Consider the following 23,972-nt stretch of genomic DNA (forward strand, 5'->3'; position numbering starts at 1 on the left):
AAACGTTTTTCAACTATCCTGTTTTATTTGTTCATCCTGAACTCTGCTCACAATGCCAAACAATTTATATGCTAAGACCCATACAAAACAATCAACTCTTGATTTAGTAATATTCTGCCTTCCATGTTTCCTTCGCTGACTTTTGTTTTTTTACCTGACCACTACTGCCTTAAACACAAACCCCCTGAAACTGTCCCTTGCTACCCACTAGCAAGAACTTCCATTTCACTTAAAATTTACTGTCCACACTCACGGTCACAGGCCGGCCGCTACAGGTGTGAAATGGCAGTGAGGCAGAGGAGGAATGAAATGGTTCTAGGCGCGCGCGGAAGGGGAGCAGACAGTGTTTTCGATAATCCTATCGAAGTACATCAAAATCACTTGGCTAACAGTTCAAGTCAAATCCCATTATAACAAATACTGCAGGGGAAAAAGAAATTATTTAAATAATATAAAAGTATTACAACTATTAGGGCCAGAGGAAAAGGCACTGAGGACCTTAGAAAAAATTAATTTTCTACTACTGAGTAGAAAAATACCTTCTGCCTTCCCCTCAGCCAGTCATTCTACATCTCCCACACGGAAGGAACAAAGCTATGCTCACATTACAGCTAGAAGAAAATTTAAGTTATCTAAAGCCCTCTTGTTTCATAAATGAGGAAAATAAGGTCCAACAAGGGCTAATTAATGGAAGGACTGGGACTAGTACCCAGGCCTTCCTTGGTCCTGCTCTTATCTGGATTCTGAGGGCCCCCCCCTCGTGCTGTTTCACGATCGGAATAGGATTTGACTTGTGTTTGCCGTCGAGCACTAGCAGGGAGCCCAGCCAGAGTCGGCAACGGCTGACGCGCTGACAGTACAGTGAGAGAGGTGGACACAAAGACGTATTTTCAAACTTAGTATCCAGGGTGGGGAGGGGTGGCAAGGGAGGCGGGAGAAACAGGTACTTGGCATTTCCAAATCAACATGCCTAGTCTCCCTCTTGAATACAAAATTTATGACTTTAAATAAACCAAACACTTCTTTTTCCCCTCCCACACCCTGACCAATAGCTATATAAGAAAAAAAATGTCATTTAAATTGTTGATCATTAAAAAGGGCAGGAAAAAACATGAATTTACACTCCCACACACCTGTTCCCCACTCTTTCCAGAGACTGACTTCCCAGGTTTTCTTGCTATTTGGTTTTCCTGTTTCCAAACCCAAGAGACCACTGTGGCAATGAAGGAAAGCTGTAGGTTTGTATTAGCTGTACTACTGTGCCCTTCCATGACCATGTAATCAAGAGCTGACTGGAGGGAGGGGGAAGGGGAGGGGAACAGAAAAAAGGGAGCAGGGGGAGGAGAGAGGAAGAGAGAGAAAAATGCTCAAATATTTAAGATATAAAATAAGAAAACCATGAGGCAACATTGTGAACACATCTCCCTCTTCACAGGAGTTTAGCTGCAAACTGGTATTTGCAGTTGCTGAGAGGAGTCATGCTAGAACCACAGCTCTTCATTCCTTCTTGACCTGAAATAAACAACAACCAGAAACATACCTGGCTGAGTCCTGCAATCACGGCCCAGCTAATCCCATGGAGTGACCCCTGATCTTTCGATGAGTGATTTCTCTTAAAATTACCCTTTTATGGAGTACAAGTGGTTTTTCAAATATAGCTCTAAGACCAAACTATTTTAAAAGGTTTGCAAAATGTTCTAAAAATCATGTTTATGCTGACACCTCCAATTACTTAACACAAAAGAACATTATAAAGGCTGAATGAAACAGGTTAGTTGGCATCTTATTATTGCTTGTAATGCACTCTACCTACCTCACAGGGTTGTTGTGAGGAAAACTGTCAGATTTTGAAAAATGCCTTGAGCTCCTCGAAGGAAAGGCGCTACATAAATGCAAAAACAACAACAATAAAAAACTCTTTGTATAATTTGTACTTTTAATTTCTATACAGACTTACAATATCAGTTATAGCAGAAATCCTCAAAACACTGTGATATTCAAGAAGTTTATGAAGTTGTGGGTGGACTCAGGATAAGAAAAGCAAGGACACTAAAATTCTTCCCTTCCCATGTGTCATTTTACCCCTGATTATATTAAGTTAGAACGTCTATAAACTTAGGCTTTCCAGTCAAGCACTTAACTGAAGAGATACTTCAAGTGATTTTATAAATTCATATCCAACAGTGGATATGAATATTCAAATGCATAAAAAAATAAACCAAAATAAGATGGCTACAGCAGTGGAAGGATGAATAAGGACTACACAGGCTGAAGTTTAGGTAAGTCAAGAGTCCCAAAGAAAAAGTGCCCTGAGATGAGTCTTCTCATTTCTTTATATTATTTCCTGCTCGGCTCACTGCTCATTCAAGTCTCCCCTCCTCCTCAGGATACTCTGAAATCTCAGGATCATGCAGCCTAAACAAGGGGGCATTACTCAAAGCATCCATTCCTGCTTGACAATACCCACCTCCCCATTTGCTCTTTAAAACATCAGTGGTATTACTAACAACTCTATTCTGTGATTTAAAAGGAAGACTTTAAGCTTTATAATAGACAAAAGTCAACTAAATCTAAGTATTTGTTTATACTGTTTCTAGATATTCATGCTTCAACTCTGACTTGTTAGTAAGTATAGGGATTTATCAAAATTAAAACATCAGCATTCATAATATAGCCAGTTTAGGTAATACTCAAATCAGTAAACATCTACTATTTATGGACACTGCTCCTGATGGTACAATGAAAGGAACAGAAGGGAGGAAAAGGGCATAAAAAGCAGAAACGAAAAAATGACAATCGAATCACAGATGTACAAACATAAGAAAGCAACCACTTAAACAAGTAACAGGAAGTTGGAGAATTAAAACCCAAGCTCCAATCACACCTCCCAGTCACTTCTCTTGCACCCCAAAGGCAGCAAAGTCTATAAGCTAATAATTTAAGAAATGATTACAGTTATTCAAATAAAGCACTACAGATTTTTTCGTATTTTCTAGAAAATGATAGATATGTCTGAAAATGATGTAAGGCAACCTTCTGGCAGATTCTCGCTCAAAAGACGAAGGCTTAGAAGGGATAGTTTCTTTCAAATTAAGTCCACTAAGATTAAAGGAAAATATGTACATTTTGCTAAGATTAAGAAGCTTTATTCACCAAATTTCTGTGTATCACCCATAAGCCAGTTGCAGGAGAGTCTGTTAAAATGCCTCCTGGGCAAAGCTTCCAGGAAAGGTGAGCGCAGGGCGGGTGCAGCTCCAGGTACTCCAGCCACCTACGGGCCAGCACCACTGCAAAACCACACCGGCCGCACCAGGGGACAGGAGGTAACCCCCAAAATCCAGGGCAACTCAGGGACTGGGTGACTAGAATTGAATGCTGCACTGACAAATATGCACAAATGTTTTGTTCTGCATGTTTAACCAGTTTTATTTTTAGATTCTTCCATTTGTATTCTTAAGGAATTTCAGGTACTGGATGCCTTTTAATTTAGGGGTACTTGGATGTAGAAAGGTCTTGAGTTTTAGTATTTGTTTGGTAATCCTAAAATCTACATTTTAGGTGAATTTGCACGTTTTTAAGTGAGTCCTAGGAAACCACTTACAAGCAACTTTTTATTCACTCAGTGCATCGCAGTGACGCTCAGCAGGCCACATAACTTAGGGCCTTCTATGTAGTCCAGAGATTGTCAGAGGAGAGTCTCAGGTCCCAGCCCACAGATGCATCTTAACAAGATTCTCTAAGTGCCTCACATGTAAATTATGAGAAGCAGTTGTCACGAACGATTTTTATAGAAAATATGAGTTACTTCCTATTGCTGAAGCCAGTAACAGATAACCATTTATCCTTTGAAACAAAGAATGGGGTTTTTGAATACATGGGAGTTTTTTCCTAAGCCACCACAACTTGTATTGTAATTCTAATGAAGCATAATTCATATACAATTAACTCTTTCTTGGTGACTCCAGGTCACAACTCCAAGCCTTTGTAGCAATATCTTGAACGCCACTGCCAGGCTGCTAGGGGAAACACTGATTTACGTTTTACTCACTGAGAGAGAAAGAGAGAGAGAAAAAAAAAAAGAAAAGAAAAGAAAAGGAAGGTGGCTAAAGGAGCCCTTAAACACCACCAGGATCCTCCAGGAGGAGAGCAAGTGCTGGTCTCTCACATTCACTGGGAAAAAAGGGGAATGGACTTAAAATAGTGCAAACTACATTTTAGCTGGAAACTAGGGTATCCAATCCTGTTTATTTTCCATAGAACAATTACCCATATGCTTATTTAGAAAATTTAAATATTTACCCCTCTGACAGTAGGGACTATAAATAACCTTTCAAGTCTGTTTCAATTTTTCACTTTATTTTAATAAGTAAAGATATATGATGGCAAATTACATGAAAATACCAAAGGCACTTTTTTACCTGGATTACTTCTTTCTGGATTTAGAATGTAACTGATACATGAATCACACAGTATTTTAATTCTAGCAAGGTATATAATTAAAAGGGAGTAAAAGGACACAAGGACTTCTTCTAATTACCTTTACTTACTAATTCCTACCTCCCAAACCAACTACTGGCGACCATCCCCCCATGAGCAAGTCCCTCTAGGGTTGCAACCGACAGGGAGGCTGTGGAGCGCAGTGCTGGTGTGGGTGACGAGAGAGCGCCCAGCAGCCTGGGACTTGCTCTACATACTACGTCCCTGCTGCCAGGCTTCTTCTGCCCCCAACCTGAAAACCCTCTGCCAGGCAAGTTAAGAGATAAAGAGTTGTACACCTATGACTTAAGTGTTTGGTGGTAATCACGATATTGTCAAAGAGCCTTTTTTGGAGGGAGAGATGATGTTTAAGAGAATCAGAATAAAGAAATGTAAAGGATGACAGATTTCAAGAGCAAAACGATAGTGTTTTATACAGATGGCATTTGAGGCTCAACAAAGCACTTCCACATCTATTTTCTTAACTGAATACTGAATGTAAACACACGTCTTTAAAAATATTCACTCTTACCAATAGTGATTACCTGAATCTCCAAGATTAAACATGATGGCAAAACTCCCTATATACAGTGGCAATTATTTAAAATAAAAGTCTGTAATAAAATAATGAAAAAAAACCTGCTTTAACCTGATTAAATAGGAAAAAAATCATATACTTTATCAAGATTTCACAGAATGCTTATAAGATTTTCCTTTCAGCTAAGATAATTATCATCAACATTTAAAACAGAATAGGAAGATGCTCCTCCAGCTTATATTTTAACAGAAATATCCTGAGGTAAAATAAGAACTCAGAACCGGAACTGACAAGGACCCCAGAAGCTCCTGCTGTTTTTCTGGCTCACATATAGAAAGCTGCTCTATAACAAAGAATTTTCCTTTAATGCCATTTGAAATTTTTGTCAAAGTAAAATTAGCCATTTATTTTCCTTAAATTCAGCATCATCATCTGTCCTACTCAGGATAAAGACTTGAAATTACCTAGTATTCATTTTGTGTGTTTGAAAACCTAAATAGGGATCAAGAACCAAACTGGTTGCTAGGTCATCATTTTCACAGAGCTCCTTGGCGGACATTCCAGAAGATGGCACATATCGACTCTGTCCCTCGAATCCGGAATTACCATTACCTGTGAAATGAAAAAGAAAGAACGTAACTCAAATTGAAGCCACTTAAATCTACCTTAAACAGCAGTTAAGCAATTAAGGAGTAAAATTATTTCAATAGATTTTAGTAAGAATTGAGTACCTTCTACATAAGAAAACCAAATGCAATAAACTAATCCAATTATTGAAAGTATTTTGGTTAGCAAATAATATTATCAGGTTTCCTGAAAACACGGTCTGGGCAGCAGCTGTGAGAATCTCTGACTCCAGATGCCTTCTCACCCATCCAAGGTCAGAAATGGGATGGGTGGATGTTTATCACTGCAGCATGAGAGCACAAAGGGCCATTACAGACGGGCCACAGGGGAACACAGGATACTCCGCAGGAAGGGCCAGACGGAGTCCTGAGGAGTTAACTGCAGCTTCCTGCTTTCCGGCACCTGAGTGACTATTATTATTTCCACTTTGCTGGTAACTGAGCCCCGTGGGTAAGAAACTTGCCTAGGATTACAGAGCTAGGTCATAAAAGCGGGAAAAAAGTAGAGAGAACATCACAGACCTATTTCTAACCTGCTTGAAACAGATTTTGCATGAATGGATAAAAATAGGGAAGTAACTGAAATATGTAATTAAAGTAACTGGGTGTAACTGTGGAAGAAAAGCAATGTAAAGATGGATGGAGTTTGATGAATATGTCACTGTCTTTTCATGGAGTCAGCAGTGCAATTGAAAGGATGCCAGCAAACTGTAACGTAGGTGTCCCGAAATGAAGAGGCGTGAGTACAGTGTGAGGTGCAGCCTTCTTTTCACCTGCTCTTTCCAGAGACACAATAAACATGTACATGGAAGTTATGTTTTGCAATCCAATTATTACATGCAGGTATGTGAAAAGCTATCAAAGTCATTATATTTTCTGTAACAGTTTTATTGAAATCTAAATCACATGCCATGCTAATTCACAACTTAAAGTGTACAATTCAGTGGTTTTTAACACATTCCCAGGATTGTGTAACCATCACAATTTTGGAACATTTTCATCACCCCCAAAAGAAACCCCATACTCATCATCAGCCACTGTTCATGTCTCCCTCCCATTCAGCCTCTGGCAACACTAATCTACTTTCTGTCTCTGTGGATTTGCCTGGCCTGAAAACTTCATATAAATGAATATACAGTATGTGGTCTTTTGTGACGTTTCATTCACTCAGAATAATGTTTTATAGGTTCATTCATGTTGTACCTTGCATCAGTATTTCATTCATTATGGCCAAATAATTTATTCCACTGTATGGACTTACTGCATTTTGCTTATTCATTCATCAGTTAAAACATTTAGGCTGTTTCCATTTTTTGGCTTTTGTGATTAATATTTCTATGAACATCCATGTATGAGTTTTGGTTGTATATGTGTTTTCAATTCTCTTAGTTATGTACCTAGGAGTGAACTGCTGGGTCACATGGTTACTCAGTTTAACCTTTTGAGGAACTGCGAGACTGTTTTCCAAAATGGCTGAACCATTTTACATTCTCAGTAGCAGCAGTGTACAGCGGTTTTAAATTCTTCACATCATCACTAACATTTGTTACTACCTGTCCTTTTTGATTGTAGACATCCTAGTGGTTGCGAAGTGGTATCCTGTGGGTTTGATTTGCATTTCCCTGATGACTAATGATTCTGAGCATCTTTTCATGTATTAGCATTTGCATGCCTCTAGATAAATGTCTATTCGGATCCTTTCCCATTTTTAAGCTGGAGTTTGTCTTTTGTTGTTGACTTTTAAGAATTAAATATAAAAATATATCCTTTTATGAGATGTGACTTGAAAATACTTTCTCCCAATCTGTGAGCTGTCTCTTCACATTCTTGATGGTAATCCTTAAAGAACAAAAGTTTGCAACTTTGATGAACTTCAATTTATCTTTTTTCTATTGTTCTCTGTGACTTTAGCATTCTATCTAAGAAACCACTGCCTAATCCAAAGTTGTGAAAATGTATGTTTATATTTTCTCCTAGGGGTTTTATAAATTTTAGTTTTCAATTTAGGTCTTCGATCCATTTTGAATTAAATTTTTACATACAGTGAAGAAAGTTCCAATTTTGAGACAGGGATTGTAGGTGTAGTCAAAGTAGGGTGAGGGCCTCCAAAAAAAGACCCCTACCAAAACTCTGTATTAAACAATTGAGTAAAGTTTAGAGAATTAAAGTAAAATTTCAAACTAGGAATATAAGCATTCTTCAGTGAGATTAGTTAAAACTAAAAAGCCAGGAGTAACTTGGCCTGGAATGTTTGAACATCCCCTAGATAAGAAAATACCTCAGCATAGCCCATGTCTTCATTGTGTCAATTAAATGAGGCTATTGTAAAATTTACTTTAGCCCGCGAAAAGGCCTGGCTTATCTTCTTCAACTTTGCCCAGATGCTGCTTTTCCTCCTCCAGCCCCTAATCAAGTCATATAGAACCTGGGCAATTAATATAGCAAGCAAGCCCAGCTGTAAACAACATAGTAAAAACAAGAAAGATTCCATCTTAAAGATAAGATTGCATTTTAAAACCCAAAAACAAAAAATAGGTTTCTTAACATAACAGACAACCCAGCCCACCTTGGGAGCAGGACAGACAGTCTTGAATAATGTGCTCCTAAACCAAGAAGCTGCTATTCTGGGAAAGAATCGGAGCAGTAAATTTCTTGTGTAAACTCTGCAAAATAACCCAGAAGACTGATAAGAAACTTAGTGTCTCTTCAAAGATAAACATTTGGGGACCATTCAGTGAGTCCGCATCCCTAGCCCTTTCTCTCTCAACAGCCTATAAATCCCCTAGAGAACGTGCGACCATGGGCTCTCTTGTCCCCTCCTGGTGTGAGCCAGAAGCTCTGTCCTCTCACTGTATCTCTCAAAAGCCTCTCCCCGGCTCTCCTACCTTGGGTGTTTGCTAAGTTCATTCTTCAACTACGCAAACAAGAACCCTGGCATCAGTTTGTTCATTTCAAAAGTATAAAAGTACAACCAATTTTTGCATACTGATCTTATATCCTGCAAGCTTGCAGAACTCTGTTATTAGTTCTAACAATTTTTTTAGTGGATTCCTTTGCATTTCCTATATATACAATTACATCATCTGCAGATAGAGATCTTACTTCTTCCTTTCTCATCTGGACATCTTTTAGTTCATTTTCTTGCCTAACTTCTGTGGCAACAACCTCTAGTACAATGCTGGAGAGAAGTGTTGAAGACAGACGTTCTTGTCTTGTTCCTGATATCAGGGGAGAACCATTCAGTCTTTCACCATAAATATGACATTAGCTGTGGGTTTTTAGTAGATATCCTTTATCAGGTTGAAGAATTTCCTTTTATTTCTACGTTTTTGAATGTTTTTATCCTGAAAGGGTATTGGATTTTGTCAAATGCTTTTTCTATTGAGATGATTATATGGTTTTTATCCTTCATGCTATTGATAAAGTATATTACATTAATTGATTTTCAGATGTTAAACCAACCTTGTGGTCATGCCATCAAATCCTTTTCATTTGTTGCTGGATTTGGTTTGCTAGTATTTTGTTGAGGATTTTTATATCCGTAGTTATTAAATACACTGGTCTGTAGTTTTCTTGTGATGTCTTTACTAGCAGGAAGTTACTGGCCTCATCTAATGAATCAGGAAGTGTTCCCTTCCTAATTGTTTGAAACAGTCTTTGAAGAATTGGTATTAATTCTTCTTCAAATATTACCGGTGTTCACCAATTAAGCCATCTGGATCTGTGATTTTTCTCTGTAGGTAGTATTTTTTTTAAATGACTAATGCAATCTCTTTGCTTTTTATAGATTCATTCAGATTTTGTATTTCTTCTTGAAACAGTTTTGAAGAGTCACCTCCAGGAATCTGTTCGTTCCCTCTAAGCCGTCTAAGCTGTGGGCACGCAGCCGCCCACCGCGCCGTCACTGCCCTTTCGCTCCTGCGAGGCACAGTGCTGCCTCCTCTTCCCTCCAGATTCTTGAGTCTTTTTCTTGGTCCATTTTGCTTGAAGCTTTGCCAGTTTTGTTGATCTTTTCAAAGAATCAAGTTTCAGCTTTACTGGTTTTCTCTATTGCCTTTCAATTCTCTATTTTCTTAATTTCCACTGTATTATTTCCCTCCTCCTGTTTGCTTGGGCTTTAGTTTACTTTCTTTTTCTGGTGTTTTAAAGTAAGTTAGGTTACTGATTGAGATGTTTCTTAACACAGGTGTTCACAACCATAAATTTCCCTCTAGGCATTGCCTTAGCTACATCCTGTTTTGTTATGTTGTATCTTCATTTTCAATCATCTCAAAGTATTTTTTCATTTACCCTTTGATTTCTTCTTTAACCACTGGTTGTTTAGAAATGTGTTGTTTAATTTCCACTTACTTGTGGATTTCCCAAATTTCTATTATTAATTTCTAATTTTACTCCATTGTGGTTAGATAACACACACTGTATGATTTCAATCCTCTTAAATTTCTTGAGGCTTGCTATGTGGCCTAGCCTGTGGTCTATCCTGAAGAATGTTTCATGTACATTTGAAAAGAGCGCATTCTGCTGTTGGGTGGAGTGCTCCACAGATGGCGGCTCGGGGGGGGCTCATTTACAGTATGGCTTGTTGGTCTTTCCTTGTTCATCCTCTGCCTCACTGGTCTACCTGCTACCGGAAGTGGGGCACAGAAGTCTCCAAATTATTGCTCAACTGTCTATTTCTCCCTTCAATATTGCTGAGTTTCTGCCTCACATATTTTGTAGTTCTGATGTTAAGTGAGTTGTTGCAGTTTATCTAAGAATTGCTTTGTTTCTATTCACCACTGGCCTCTTTTTGCACAATTCTTGCTCAATAACATTCAAAGTGATGCTGTCCATGTTCACACTCTTTGGGTTTTTCCAACCTATCCCTCCAAATCTGTCTATACTAGACAAAGTGTAGCCCATGTAATGGATCAATTTCTAAAATCTTATGTATCTCCAACAATTTAACTAATTAAGACCTTTTGCACTATGAGGCACAAAAGGAGACCAACAGCAATTTGCAAAAACAAAACCAAAACTTAAAAGATGCCTAATTTACAAACCAGAGCCAATATCACTGCTAAAGTCACTATGTTCTTCAATTCCTTCAGGTTCCCATCACAAGCCACGGGGTGAGGAGTGTCCACACACTGGAGAATCCACTCAGTCTTGGGCTCTCTCTTCCTATTCCTATCCCAAGCAGATTGCTGCCTTTTTCTAAAAACAGTGACCTGATCTTACATGGAAAGGTTAAGGGCAGCCAATGAACAGCATAAACCCCTAAAAGGTAAGAAGGAAATGAAACACAGCTGGTGCAGTCTATCTGAAACAGTAGCAAACCCCAGGCTACTCCCAATCTACTGGGAGTAGGCTGATTCTAAAGATAACAGGCTGTTCTGTAACCTAAATTAACCTCAGGGAAAGTAAGAGAAAAAGCTATCCTCCTCAACACAGCCATACACTTTTGGACAATCTTCACATAAAATGCCTGCTTAGGTTTACATTTATCCTGGGGCATTTTACCCCTTCTAAAAGAACTATGAAACATATCAAATCTATTTTCCTGAACTCTCAAAAAGAGTAGCCTATTCTCACCAAGAGGTACTTAGGTAAAAAAGTAACTGATTATAACAGTACTTCACTGTCAGGATAAATGACTGCTTACCCTATATAAAAAGAAGAAATGGCAACAATCTGCGAAGCTGCCCTCAATGCCACTATAAGGTAAATTAGAGTTGATTTTATTATACATTTTCAAAGAAATATATGCTTATACTTAATCAAATATAAAAAATACAGTTTGAACTTGCAAGAAATTCAGTAGCAACACCTTAATTTTTCATATAGAACACATTAATTATTCAGGTGTAAATTCTACAAAGTGTAATTTAAAGTTACGGATATAAAAGCATGACTGAAGTTATTCTATTAAGCATTAAATTTCAGTTGTACATGTTGGATAAGAATAAAAAATGATGTAACTTTTAAAGAGTAAAAAAACTATACTGTTAGTTGTAAAAACATAAAAAATTGCTTTGGAAACGAGAGAAAATACACATTACCAACTGGAAAGAATTACCGCCCGTATCACAATGAAGAGTGAGTTAATAAGCATGTACATACATCTGCTCGACCTCCTCTCGACCGCGTTTTTGCCAGCCTTCACTGTGTCCTTTCCCGTGTGCTGTAACTTTGATTGATTCTGCTGCTCGTCATTAGACAACTTGCCTCCACTTCTCCTGCCATTCACCACCATGTTCTTGGATTCTCCCAACCACTTCATACCCACAGACAGCCTGACCCAGGTGCATTTAGTCACTCTCTTCAAATAGCTTAGAGAATAATTTCAACGTCCTCTCCTAACAGAAACAAAACATAAAAAACAAAACAAAACGGGGAGGTAAATACATAAAAGACCATGCCACACAGACCCTTAAGAAGGATACAAGGCAGTAACAGTTTCCACTCGTCAGAGACTCTCTTAGTGCTCCCAGCCATCCCTGTCATGCCACGGTCTGCAGTGCTCCCAGACTCTGCAGAGGGACACATTCTGTCTTGCTCATTGTTTGTGCTTCAAATAGTGACTGGTAAACAGTAAGTGCTAACAAATATTTACCTTTCAGTCACCGATAAGCATCATCTTTGCTCCTTATTATGCTGGCATTTCGGTAATAGCTCAGTAATCTGCGTTGTCAACGTACACATTCTGGTAACATTCTGTGAGCAACCTGCTAGGAAGTCACCGCTTATGAGGAAAGCTTAAGAAAAGGCATCTAAGTTAAGCTTTGTCCCCAACAGCTTTGTTACATCTTTTTGTTGTCTGAAGTCAATGTTCAAGGTATTCAAATGTCCAAGTATTGTCCATCATGAAAGGCCCGTGCTAGCACTCCTTCAGGATGCAACACAAATTCAGAGGTTGTATTTGCTAATACAGAGGTATCCCTCACCATTGGAATTTTAATTAGCAGAATTTGGTAACTGGATTTGGATAATGAGGGGCGCTTGTAATTTATAAGGACCTTTGGAAGTGACGGTATAATACATTACATTTGCTGGTAACGAAATGAGGAAAAGGATGCCTGTGGCATCACCTCATAATGGATTCACGTTTTAGCATATAAGGCAGACCAAAAAGGCTCTAGGATAAGAAAGGGCAAAAACAGAACTTTAAAGCTACAGGGGCTTCCAGATCCCAGCACAACTCCTTCAGTTTGCAGTTGGACTGAGGCAAAGTGCCCGACACCACAGAGTCAGCCTGCAGAAGAACCATGAGAGGCCAGCTGGGGCCCAAGGCGTCTCACCACACCAGACCAGGGTCAATTCCCCTTATTTTTCTCAAACACAGAGAAAAGTGCAAATGTAAATTATTTTGAAGAACTCCCAGAAATGTATACCTGAACATGCCTTCAATAATACCCAACAAATATAAAACAATTTTCACTTGACCTCATGTCTCTTTCATGTCACAGGAATTTGGTTTGAATTCACAGTGGGATAAAATGTGTGTACTGGTGACATGCTTAGGTAAAAAGGTAAAAAGTAACTGATCCATAATAAGGATTACCTTTAAAACTGTTCTCTAATGTATTTTTCTCCTGGTTCCATCACTTTTAAAATTCAATTCGTATCAACGTCATTTAAACTCAGAAAAATGCTGCTACTTAAGTAACAGGAAAGGGCAAGTAAAACCACTGACACATCAGTTATATGCTACAGATTTTTCAATTATTACATTATCAAATTAAATCTAAGACCTCCTATTGATGATCAGATATCCTACATTAATACTTAGAAGAAAAGGCGTGCAACTCGAGCAGGAACTTCTGAAACATAAGGCATTTCTTTGCTTGCAAAAAAGGCAGTGAATGCCCCTGGCACTCTTTCTCCCCTGACTGGGGTAAAACAGCCTGTCTTTCTGTCTGGCCAATAGCTTCAGGTTCCAAGAAGGCATCCTTGATCCTCCGTGCCAAATCCACACAGACGTCCCTACTACAAAATTTAGGTAAAAGCCCTTCTGTCACTATATAATAATGGTCTGCTTCCTAACTGATTAGAGTTCGCCAGGTCAAGAATTTATTTCTCTTTTCTTTAGCACAACACAGAGTAGATCAGAGGCACTCACAGATAAACGAGGTTGTGGTCTAAACCACCTAACAGAACCTGTATTTATTTTTTTTAACTGTAAGTTGAAGTTATAGATTGACTCCTTCAAATCCTCAATTCTTTCACAAAATGGCCTGTGTTATGAGAGGTGCTGAGAGAGGCCGTGCAGGCAGGCCCAACAGGGACCACACTGCCGCCACTGTAGTCTCCACACCACCCACCAGCAGGCTTTCTGGTCACCCCCCACATCGGGCACCTCCAAGGAGAAAGAATTAAGAAGGGCTTTTTGCCCTTTAGGAAGCCCATCTCAAGGCCCACATCCAACACACGAGGTATGGATAATGACAGAAGAATGGTTTTTTTTAAGGCTCTTTCAGAGTCCTGATACTCCTTGATGATAAGACACAAAATGTCAACTATATGAAACAGAAAAGAGCGATGTGGCTTTAAAATCAACAGACCAAAAATAGCAAGTTATCTCTCCACAGAGAAGCCTTAAGGGTCAACCAACATTCCCAGAGATATATTTATTTTTATTTTTTATTTATAAGTCTTTGCATTTTTATAGGGTAATGTGAGTAGGATGTGCTTTTAATTAGGATCCACTGGGCCCATTCAGAGATTTAAATAAAAAAAGAAAACCCGGGATGAGGCCCAGCCATCTATGTTTTAATAAGTCCTCCATGTGATTCTGCTTCAAACTCTGGTGTGAGAACTATTGTTCTAAGTTACTTATTTACTCACTTGCTCATCTGTTAGGGCAAATAACTGATACTGAATTTTAAAGAAAACTAGGGAATAAAAATTTTTAATTTGAGGAAATTATCTTATCAACTTAATTTTTCTCCTGAGAATTAGGTAAGTTCACCAATAAATCATTTTAGTAGCACACTTCAGCTAATCACTAGACTCCCCCCATCATCACCAAGTCCCCCCCACAAACCCCATTACAGTCACTGTCCATCAGCGTAGTAAGATGCTGTAGAATCACTACTTGTCTTCACTGTGTTGTACAGCCCTCCCTGTGCCCCCCACCCCCTACATTACATCTGCTAATAGTAATGCCCCTTTTTTTCCCCTTATCCTTCCCTTCCCACCCATCCTCCCCAGTCCCTTTCCTTTTGTTACCTGTTAGTCCATTCTTGGGTTCTGTGATTCTGCTGCTGGTTTGTTTCTTCAGTTTTCTTCTTTGTTCTTATGCTCCACAGATGAGTGAAATCATTTGGTACTTGGCTTTCTCCGCCTGGCTTATTTCACTGAGTATAATACCCTCTAGCTCCATCCATGTTGTTGCAAATGGTAGGATTTGTTTTCTTCTTATGGCTGAATAATATTCCATTGTGTATATGTACCACATCTTCTTTATCCATTCATCTATGATGGACACTTAGGTTGCTTCCATTTCTTGGCTATTGTAAATAGTGCTGCAATAAACATAGGGGTGCATCTGTCTTTTTCAAACTGGGCTGCTGCATTCTTAGGGTAAATTCCTAGGAGTGGAATTCCTGGGTCAAATGGTATTTCTATTTTTAGTTTTTTGAGGAACCTCCATACTGCTTTCCACAATGGTTGAACTAATTTACATTCCCAACAGCAATGTAGGAGGGTTCCCCGTTCTCCACATCCTCACCAACATTTGTTGTTGTTTGTCTTTTGGATGGTGGCCATCCTTACTGGTGTGAAGTGACATCTCATTGTGGTTTTAATTTGCATTTCTCTAATGATTAGTGATGTGGAGCATCTTTTCATGTGTCTGTTGGTCATCTGAATTTCTTCTTTAGAGAAATGTCTGTTCAGATCCTGTGCCCATTTTTTAATTGGATTGTTTGATTTCTGTTTGTTGAGGTACATGAGCTCTTTATATATTTTGGATATAAACCCTTTATCGGATATGTCATTTATGAATATATTCTCCCATACTGTAGGATGCCTTTTTGTTCTATTGATGGTGTCCTTTGCTGTACAGAGGCTTTTCAGCTTGATATAGTCTCACTTGTTCATTTTTGCTTTTGTTTCCCTTGCCCGGGGAGATATGTTCATGAAGAAGTTGCTTGTGTTTATGTCCAAGAGATTTTTACCTATGTTTTCTTCTAAGAGTTTTATGGTTTCATAACTTACATTCAGGTCTTTTGATCCATTTCAAATTTACTTTCGTGTATGGGGTTAGATAATGATCCAGTTTCATTCTCTTACATGTAGCTGTCCAGTTTTGCCAACACCAGCTGTTGAAGAGGCTGTCATTTCCCTACTATACATCCATGACTCCTTTATCATATATTAATTGACCGTATATGTTTGGGTTAATGTCTGGAGACTCTATTCTGTTCCACTGGTCTGTGGGTCTGTTCTTGTGCCAGTACCAAATTGTCTTGATTACTGTGGCTTTGTAGTAGAGTGTGAAGTTGGGAAGCGAGATCCCCCCTGCTTTATTCTTCCTTCTCAGGATTGCTTTGGGTATTCTGGGTATTTTGTGGTTCCGTATAATTTTAGAACTATTTGTTCCAGTTCACTGAAGAACGCTGTTGGTATTTTGATAGGAATTGCATTGTATCTGTAGTTTGCTTTAGGAAGGATGGCCATTTTGACAATATTAATCCTTCCTAGCCAGGAGCATGGGATGAGTTTCCATTTGTTACTGTATTCTTTAATTTCTCTTAAGAGTGTCTGTAGTTTTCAGAGTACAGGTTTTTCACTTCTTTGGTTAGGTTTATTCCTAGGTATTTTATTCTTTTTGATGTTATTGTGAATGGAATCGTTTTCCTGATTTCTCCTTCTGCTAGTTCATCATTAGTGCATAGGAATGCAACAGACTTCTGTGTATTAATTTTGTATCCTGCAACTTTGCTGAATTCCGATATTAGTTCTAGTAGTTTTGGAGTGGAGTCTTTAGGGTTTTTTTATGTACAATATCATGTCATTTGCAAATAAATAGTGACAGTTTGACTTCTCTACCAATCTGGAGCCTTGTATTTCTTTGTTTTGTCTGATTGCCATGGTAGGACCTCCAGTACTATGTTGAATAACAGTGGGGAGAGTGGGCATCCCTGTCTTGTTCCCTTTCAGCTTCTTGCTGTTAAGTATGATGTTGGCTTTGGGCTTATCATATATGGCCTTTATTATGTTGAGGTACTTGCCCTCTATACCCATTTTGTTGAGAGTTTTTATCATGAATGGATGTTGAATTTTGTCGAATGCTTTTTCAGCATCTATGGAGATGATCACATGGTTTTTGTCCTCCTTTTTGTTGATGTGGTAGATGATGCTGATGGATTTTCAAATGTTGTACCATCCTTGCATCCCTGGGATGAATCCCACTTGGTCATGGTGTATGATCCTTTTGATATATTTTTGAATTCGGTTTGCTAATATTTTGTGGAGTATTTTTACATCTATGTTCATCAGGGATTTGGGTCTATAATTTTCTTTTTTTGTGGGGTCTTTGTCTGGTTTTGGTATTAGAGTGATGCTGGCTTCATAGAATGAATGAGTTTGGACGTATTCCCTCCTCTTCTACTTTTTGGAAAACTTTAAGGAGAATGGGTATTATGTCTTTTCTATACGTCTGATAAAATTCAATGGTGAATCCATCTGGACCGGCAGTTTTGTTCTTGGGTAGTTTGATTACTAATTCAATTTCATTGCTGGTAATTGGTCTGTTTAGATTTTCTGTTTCTTCCTTGGTCAGTCTTGGAAGGTTGTATTTTTCTAGGAACTTGTCCATTTCTTCTTGGTTATCTACTTTGTTAGCATATAGATTTTCATAGTATTCTCTAATAATTCTTTGTATTTCTGTGGGGTCCAACATGATTTTTCCTTTCTCATTTCTGATTCTGTTTATGTGTATAAATTCTCTTTTTCTCTTAGTAAGTCTGGCTAGGGGTTTATCTGTTTTGTTTATTTTCTCAAAGAACCAGCTCTTGGTTTCATTGATTTTTCTATTGTTTTATTCTTCTCAATTTTATTTATTTCTTCTGTGATCTTTATTATGTCCCTCGTTCTGTTGATTTGGGGCCTCATTTGTTCTTCTTTTTCCAGTTTCAATAATTGCGACTTTAGACTATTCGTTTGGGATTGTTCTTCCTTCTTTAAATAGGCCTGGATTGCTATATACTTTCCTCTTAGAACTGCTTTCACTGCTTCCCACAGAAGGTGGGGCTTTGTGCTGTTGTTGTCATATTGCTTGATCTCTGTTTTAATTTGGTCATTGATCCACTGATTATTTAGTAGCGTGTTGTTAAGCCTCCATGTGTTTGTGAGCCTTTTTGTTTTCTTTGTACAATTTATTTCTAGTTTTATACCTTTGTGATGTGAGAAGTTCGTTGGTACAATTTCAATCTTTTTTAATTTAGTGATTGTGGCTTAGTATGTGGTCTATTCTGGAAAATGTTCCATGTGGACTTGAGAAGAATGTGTATCCTGCTGCTTTTGGGTGTAGAGTTCTGTAGATGTCTATTAGGTCCATCTGTTCTAGTGTATTGTTTAGTGCCTCTGTATCCTACTTATTTTCTGTCTGGTGGATCTGTCCTTTGGAGTGAGTGGTGTGCTAAAGTCTCCCAAAATGAATGCATTGCATTCTATTTGGTCCTGTAATTCTGTTAGTATTTGTTTCACATATGTCGGTGCTCCTGTATTGGGTGCATATATATTAGTAATGGTTATATCCCCTTGTTGGACTGCCCCCTTTATCATTATGTATGTCCTTCTTTATCTCTTGTTACTTTCTTTGTTTTGAAGTCTATTTTGTCTGATACTAGTACTGCAACATCTGCTTTTTTCTATTGTTTGTGTGAAATATCTTTTTCCATCCCTTCACTTTTAGTCTGTGTGTGTCTTTGAGTTTGAGGTGAGTCTCTTGTTGGGTCTTGCTTTTTTTTATCCATTCTATTACTCTGTATCTTTTGATTGGTGCATTTAGTCCATTTACATTTGATTATCGAAAAGATATGTACTTATTGCCATTGCAGACTTTGGATTCGTGGTTACCAAAGGTTCAAGGGTAGCTTCTTTACTATCTAACTGTCTAACTTAACTCTCTTATTAAGCTATTATAAACACAGTGTGATGATTCTTTATTTCTCTCCCTTCTTATTCTTCCTCCTCCATTCTTTATATGTTAGGTGTTTTATTCTGTACTCTTGTGTTTCCATTGACTGCTTTTGTGAATAGTTGATCTTACTTTTTGCCTTTAGTATTTGGTTGGTCTGCTTTCTTTGCTGTGATTTTATTTTCTCTGGTGACATCTATTTAGCCTTAGGAGTGCTTCCATCTAGAGCATTCCCTTTAAAATATCCTGTAGAGTTGGTCTGTGGGAGGCAAATCCCTCAACTTTTGCTTGTCTGGGAATTGTTTAACCCCTCCTTCATATTTAAATAATTGTGCTGGATACAGTATTCTTGGTTCAAGGCCCTTCTGTTTCATTGCATTAAATATATCATTGCATTCTCTTCTGGCCTGTAAGGTTTCTGTTGAGAAGTCTGATGATAGCCTGATGGGTTTTCCTTTGTAGGTGTGATCTTTTTTCTCTCTCTGGCTGCCTTTAATACTCTGTCCTTGTCTTTGATCTTTGCCATTTTAATTATTATATGTCTTGGTGTTGTCCTCCTTGGGTCCCTTGTGTTGGGAGATATGTGGGCTTCCATGGTCTGAGAGACTATTTCCTCTCCCAGCTTGGGGAAGTTTTCAGCAATTATTTCTTCAAAGACACTTTCTATCCCTTTTTCTCTCTGTTCTTCTTCTGGTACTCCTATAATGCGAATATTGTTCTGTTTGGATTGGTCACACAGTTCTCTTAATATTCTTTCATTCCTGGAGATCCTTTTATCTCTCTCTGCCTCAGCTTCTCTGTGTTCCTGTTCTCTGATTTCTATTCCATTAACAGTCTCTTGCACCTCATCCAGTCTGCTCTTAAGTCCTTCCAGAGATTGTTTCATTTCTGTTATCTCCCTCTGGACTTCATCTCTTAGCTCTTGCATATTTCTCTGCAGATCCATCAGCATGGTTATGACTTTTATTTTGAATTCTTTTTCAGGAAGATTGGTTATATCTATCTTACCAAGCCCTCTCTCTGGGGTTGTCTGAGTGATTTTTGACTGGACCAGATTCTTCTGCCTTTTCATGGCAATAGAAGTGGTCACAGGCAGGTGGCGCTTGTGTCAGCTGGGAGAACAAAGTCCCTTCCTGCTTTCTGGTCGCCTTGCCCTTCTCCACTGCCTGTGTCAGTTACCCGCAGACAGGGAGCACTCTCTGGGCTAATCTCCTGAGCTGCTGTGGGTGGGGCATCCTGCGGGGAGTGGCAGGCACACAGGGTGTGTTCTCCTGCGAGAACGGCGCCCCTTCGTGCCTTCTGGACCTTGCTCCAGCTTCCTCCATCTGTGCTGGGTAGCTACACGCTGGCGGCAGCCTCTGGGTCTGTCACGGTTAGCTGCACGCTGGGAGGAGACTGTGGTTGCTGTGGGTGGGACACTCTCTGGCTGCTCTGCTGCTGGGGCGGGCCAGCTGGTTTGCTTGCAGCGCCAGCTGGGGGGAATGAATGATGGGCTGCTTATCGTCGTGAGGGGCTTTGGGGCTGCATTACCCCCCAGGGAGTTGGGGCACCTGAAGTTCCTTAGGATTCCCAGCCTGCTGAGCTGAGTGTGCTGGGACGATTTTGTCCAGCTGTTAAGCCCTTGTCCCTTTAAGACTTTTAAAAAAGCACCCTCTTTTCTTTTGTCCCAGGGGAGCTCTGTGGGGACCCACTCGCAGTCTCTGTCTCCAATTTTACCTTTCTGTTTCTCTAATATCCAGTACACCAAGCAATGTGTGTCTGTGCTCCCGGTGCAGATTACTGGGGCTGGTTATTTAGCCGTCCTAGGCTTCCACTCCCGCCGCACTCTGATTCTTTTCCTCGTGCTAGTGAGCTGGGGTGGGGGGAGTGCTCGGGTTCCGCCGGGTTGTGGCTTTGTATCTTACCCTTTACGTGAGATGCTGAGGTCTCGCAGATGTAGATGTAGCTTGGCTGTTGTACTGTATCTTCTGGTCTCTCTTTTAGGTGTAGTTGTATTTTTTGTATTTTCAAAAATACATATGCTTTTGGGAGGAGATTTTCGCCACCTTACTCATGCCACCATCTTGAGCCCAAGGTGCAGTTTTAAGGGCTCACGCTAGCTGCCTGCTATGGCAAGAGCTCACAAATGAATGCTTCAAAGCAAAACAAAAAACAGATCTAATGAAGCCACTAATAATTTGGGGGACAAGACAGAAGTACTACTTAAGAGACTACTGCACTAAACAGAAGAGTTACTGGTGGTTTGCAGCAGTAGAAGTGGGAGAAGTGGTTGGTTTCAGGATTTTTCCTGAAGGTTTTCCTGATAGGTGAGATCCATTAACAGAGCATATGACAGAGTACTCAATCATACTTCCAAACGAAAGATTGGGAATAGCATGTATGGAGGCCAGAGACTACCAGAGGACTAGGTTTCCACAGTGGATGGGTGCAGAGTCTGGTTTCGGTCACGTCTGAGATGGCCACTGGAGTCCAAGCAGAGATGCTGAGTAGGCAGATGGATACAAGGGCCTGCAGTACAGGTCTGGGCTGGATATACAAACATGGAGTCAGAGCACTAATGCTATTTCTAGCTATGGGACAAGAAGAAATCACCCATGGAGTGAGTACAGATGAAGGCAGTCTAAGGACTAAGAAGACACCCAAATATTTGGGGATCCAAATGAGGGACCAGCAGCAGAGGACCCAAAAAGAACAACCGGTGAGGAAACAGGGGGAGCCAGAACAAAGCTGCTCCAGGAGGGACCCTCGCTTCGGGAAGGGAGGGGCCGGCTCTGCAAAGGGCTGCAGATGCTCAGAAGGCAGACCTCTCTCTTTCATGAGAGGAGACTCAAGGACAGGATGGGCCACTGGCGACCCAGGAGCCTCTCTCAGAAATGACAGAGACCTCCTAAAATGGGTAGTTCTTAGAACATGGGCTTTGGGCAAAGAATCAGATGGCAGAGAGGAATATAAGGAATAAAAAGGAGTCTTCCAAGTTCTTAAGTTCATTTGTTTCAAATAAGAGAAAAAGACTAGACATTCCATGTGCCAGAAAAGACATACGTAAATTAAATTCAGAGGGTGGGAGACGATAGGAATAGGTGAGCTAATCTGAGAACAATATGCTTTGAGAGTTTATAAATGGATCTTTATTAATAATTTTTAAATGAATATATATAAGATTAGTTAATTCTCTGATTGGAATAATAAAGACCATCTTAGTGTGCTAATGGGGTGGAATTCCTGAGGGTACTGAGCAAGGCTTTCCCCCCTACATTTTTGAGTATTCATAAAAAATGATGTGAGCAGTCTCTACAGAAACCCAGTGTAACTAACTGTGCTCTGGGATGGGCAGTACCATTCTCTTGAGAGGTTTGTCTGACACTAAAGTCAACAGGAAAGGAAGATCCACCTTATGTGGTATCACTGCACCACGAGGTGGGGAAACCAGCATGTTACTTCAGATTCTAGTGCCAAACATAAGTGAAAGGGCAGACAATTTTTGATAATATAGAACATACTTGAAAACTGCTAAAGTAGAGTTGTATTTAAAGAGGAAAGTATTTAAGGAATTATTTAGAGTTGTATTTAAAAAGGAAACTTCCGGTCATATTATAATATCACTAAGGTAAAAAGCACACATACCATTACCACCATGCATTCAAAATCACCAACAGCCATGGCCGTCTTTGGGGATTAACATTAAAAAAATTTTGCCCCCAAATGTTTATTGAACCTCTGAATTTGTAATTGGAAAATGAACAAAAAACTCCCGATGCTTGAAAAGTTTTAACAGAAAGCAGAACTGTTTCACAGAAAATGTGTCTGGTTCATGTAAAGTACAGTGATGGACTTCACATTACCGGCAGTGATGGGCCCTCAACACATGTCGGCGTCCTCCTATCCTACTACTGTCCTTTATGGACACACATGGGATTATAAACTGTTTGGTAACTCTTGAGTTAACTGCTCAGTGCCCAATCTGAGAACTCTGGTTCCAATCCCTTTTTTACTTAAAGCTTTTGGACCACAGTTTTTTGTTGACTGTCTTAAACACAAACTAGGGTTTAAAAAAATCTGTTAGAAAAAAGGAAACGTGCTTCTGAAGAACTATCAAGAATGTCACCATAATTCCCGGCTAGGACCAAGGACACTCAAACCAGTACATAAAGTGGAGCCGTTTCCATTTATCCTAGAGAAATTATCCAGTGGCAGAGAAACAATCCTCAAATGGTTGAAAGGAAAAGGTAACACACATTCTAAAAAGTAGGGTCTAGCTTGCTAGAGGACTTCAGGACATCTTTATGAAGAAAAAGCAGAGCAAGTATTTGTGAGTGGTTCAACTATAATTTGCTAAGAAAACTAATAAAATAAATGGCTAACAGTATTATCTCTGGAGAATGAGATTAACAGCAATTTTTACCTGTCACAGGAGATATTCTTCAAAAGGTTCAAATTTTCAAAATGAGCATGTATTACTTTTGTAATAAAAATTTAAATATATATATATATACACACATTATAAAAGGAAACTAAAACAGACTCCACAAAAATCCTCTGCATCATTTATACGTAAGTTAAAGCCAATTTCTAAAACCTTAAGTACTGCAATTCAAAAATCTGACTTCTGGGGTAACGAGAAGCCTACCACGTCACTGAAACTTTTACACATTTCTGACACCTTCACTTGTGGGCTTTGGGATGCTCACGAGGTCACAATCCCACACTTCCAAGAACTTTATATTTAAAATAAGCACAAGGAAGACAAACATCAAGAAAAAGCATAGAAATGAGAGAAAGCACTGTCCAAAGAGGAAACACCCCCCAACCCCCACTCCAACACACCCAAGAACAAAAGAGGCCACACTGGCCCAGGAGTGAGAACACTAAGGCTGCCATCGGTTCCAACACTGTCCCAGTGGCTAAGCAAAAAACCGGTTTCCCCTTCTGGGCTCTCACATGTCTGGCCAGCCTATCTCACATGTGAAAATTACACACAATAACAAAATAAAAGTTCTCTGAAATTGTGACAAGGTCCTGCATGATCCAGCCCTGCCCGTCCCTGCCCTTGCTGCAGCCAATGCTCCAGACACAGCCTAACTTACATCCCCTGGTGTGCTCGGTGCCCCGAGGGCCTTTGTACTTGAGAACTGCCATCTGCCCACCATTCCCCGGACCTCCCAGTCCTCCATCCCACAGACTGACTTGTGTGGATAAAATGAGAGTT

General features: G+C 39.5%; 1 protein-coding gene across 7 annotated transcripts in view; it reads right to left on the minus strand.

The window, feature by feature from the left end:
* The window catches only part of KMT5B (lysine methyltransferase 5B), a 57,276-nt gene that overhangs the window by 21,438 nt on the left and 11,866 nt on the right, over nucleotides 1–23,972 (minus strand). For 5 of the 7 annotated variants that reach the window (XM_017674170.3, XM_037002425.2, XM_037002422.2 and 2 more), the window contains exons 2-4: nucleotides 11,743–11,978; nucleotides 5,479–5,626; nucleotides 1,814–1,882 (exon numbers count right to left, since the gene is read on the minus strand). In XM_017674170.3, coding sequence (XP_017529659.2) covers nucleotides 1,814–1,882; nucleotides 5,479–5,626; nucleotides 11,743–11,902 — 377 coding nt within the window. In that variant the 5' untranslated portion in view covers nucleotides 11,903–11,978. Of the gene's footprint in view, nucleotides 1–1,813; nucleotides 1,883–5,478; nucleotides 5,627–11,284; nucleotides 11,337–11,742; nucleotides 11,979–23,972 lie in introns of those variants that run through there. The other 2 variants (XM_037002426.2, XM_037002427.2) reach the window with 2 other exon arrangements.

This window comes from Manis javanica, chromosome 11, assembly GCF_040802235.1.
Source record: "Manis javanica isolate MJ-LG chromosome 11, MJ_LKY, whole genome shotgun sequence".
Taxonomy (NCBI): Eukaryota; Metazoa; Chordata; class Mammalia; order Pholidota; family Manidae; genus Manis; species Manis javanica.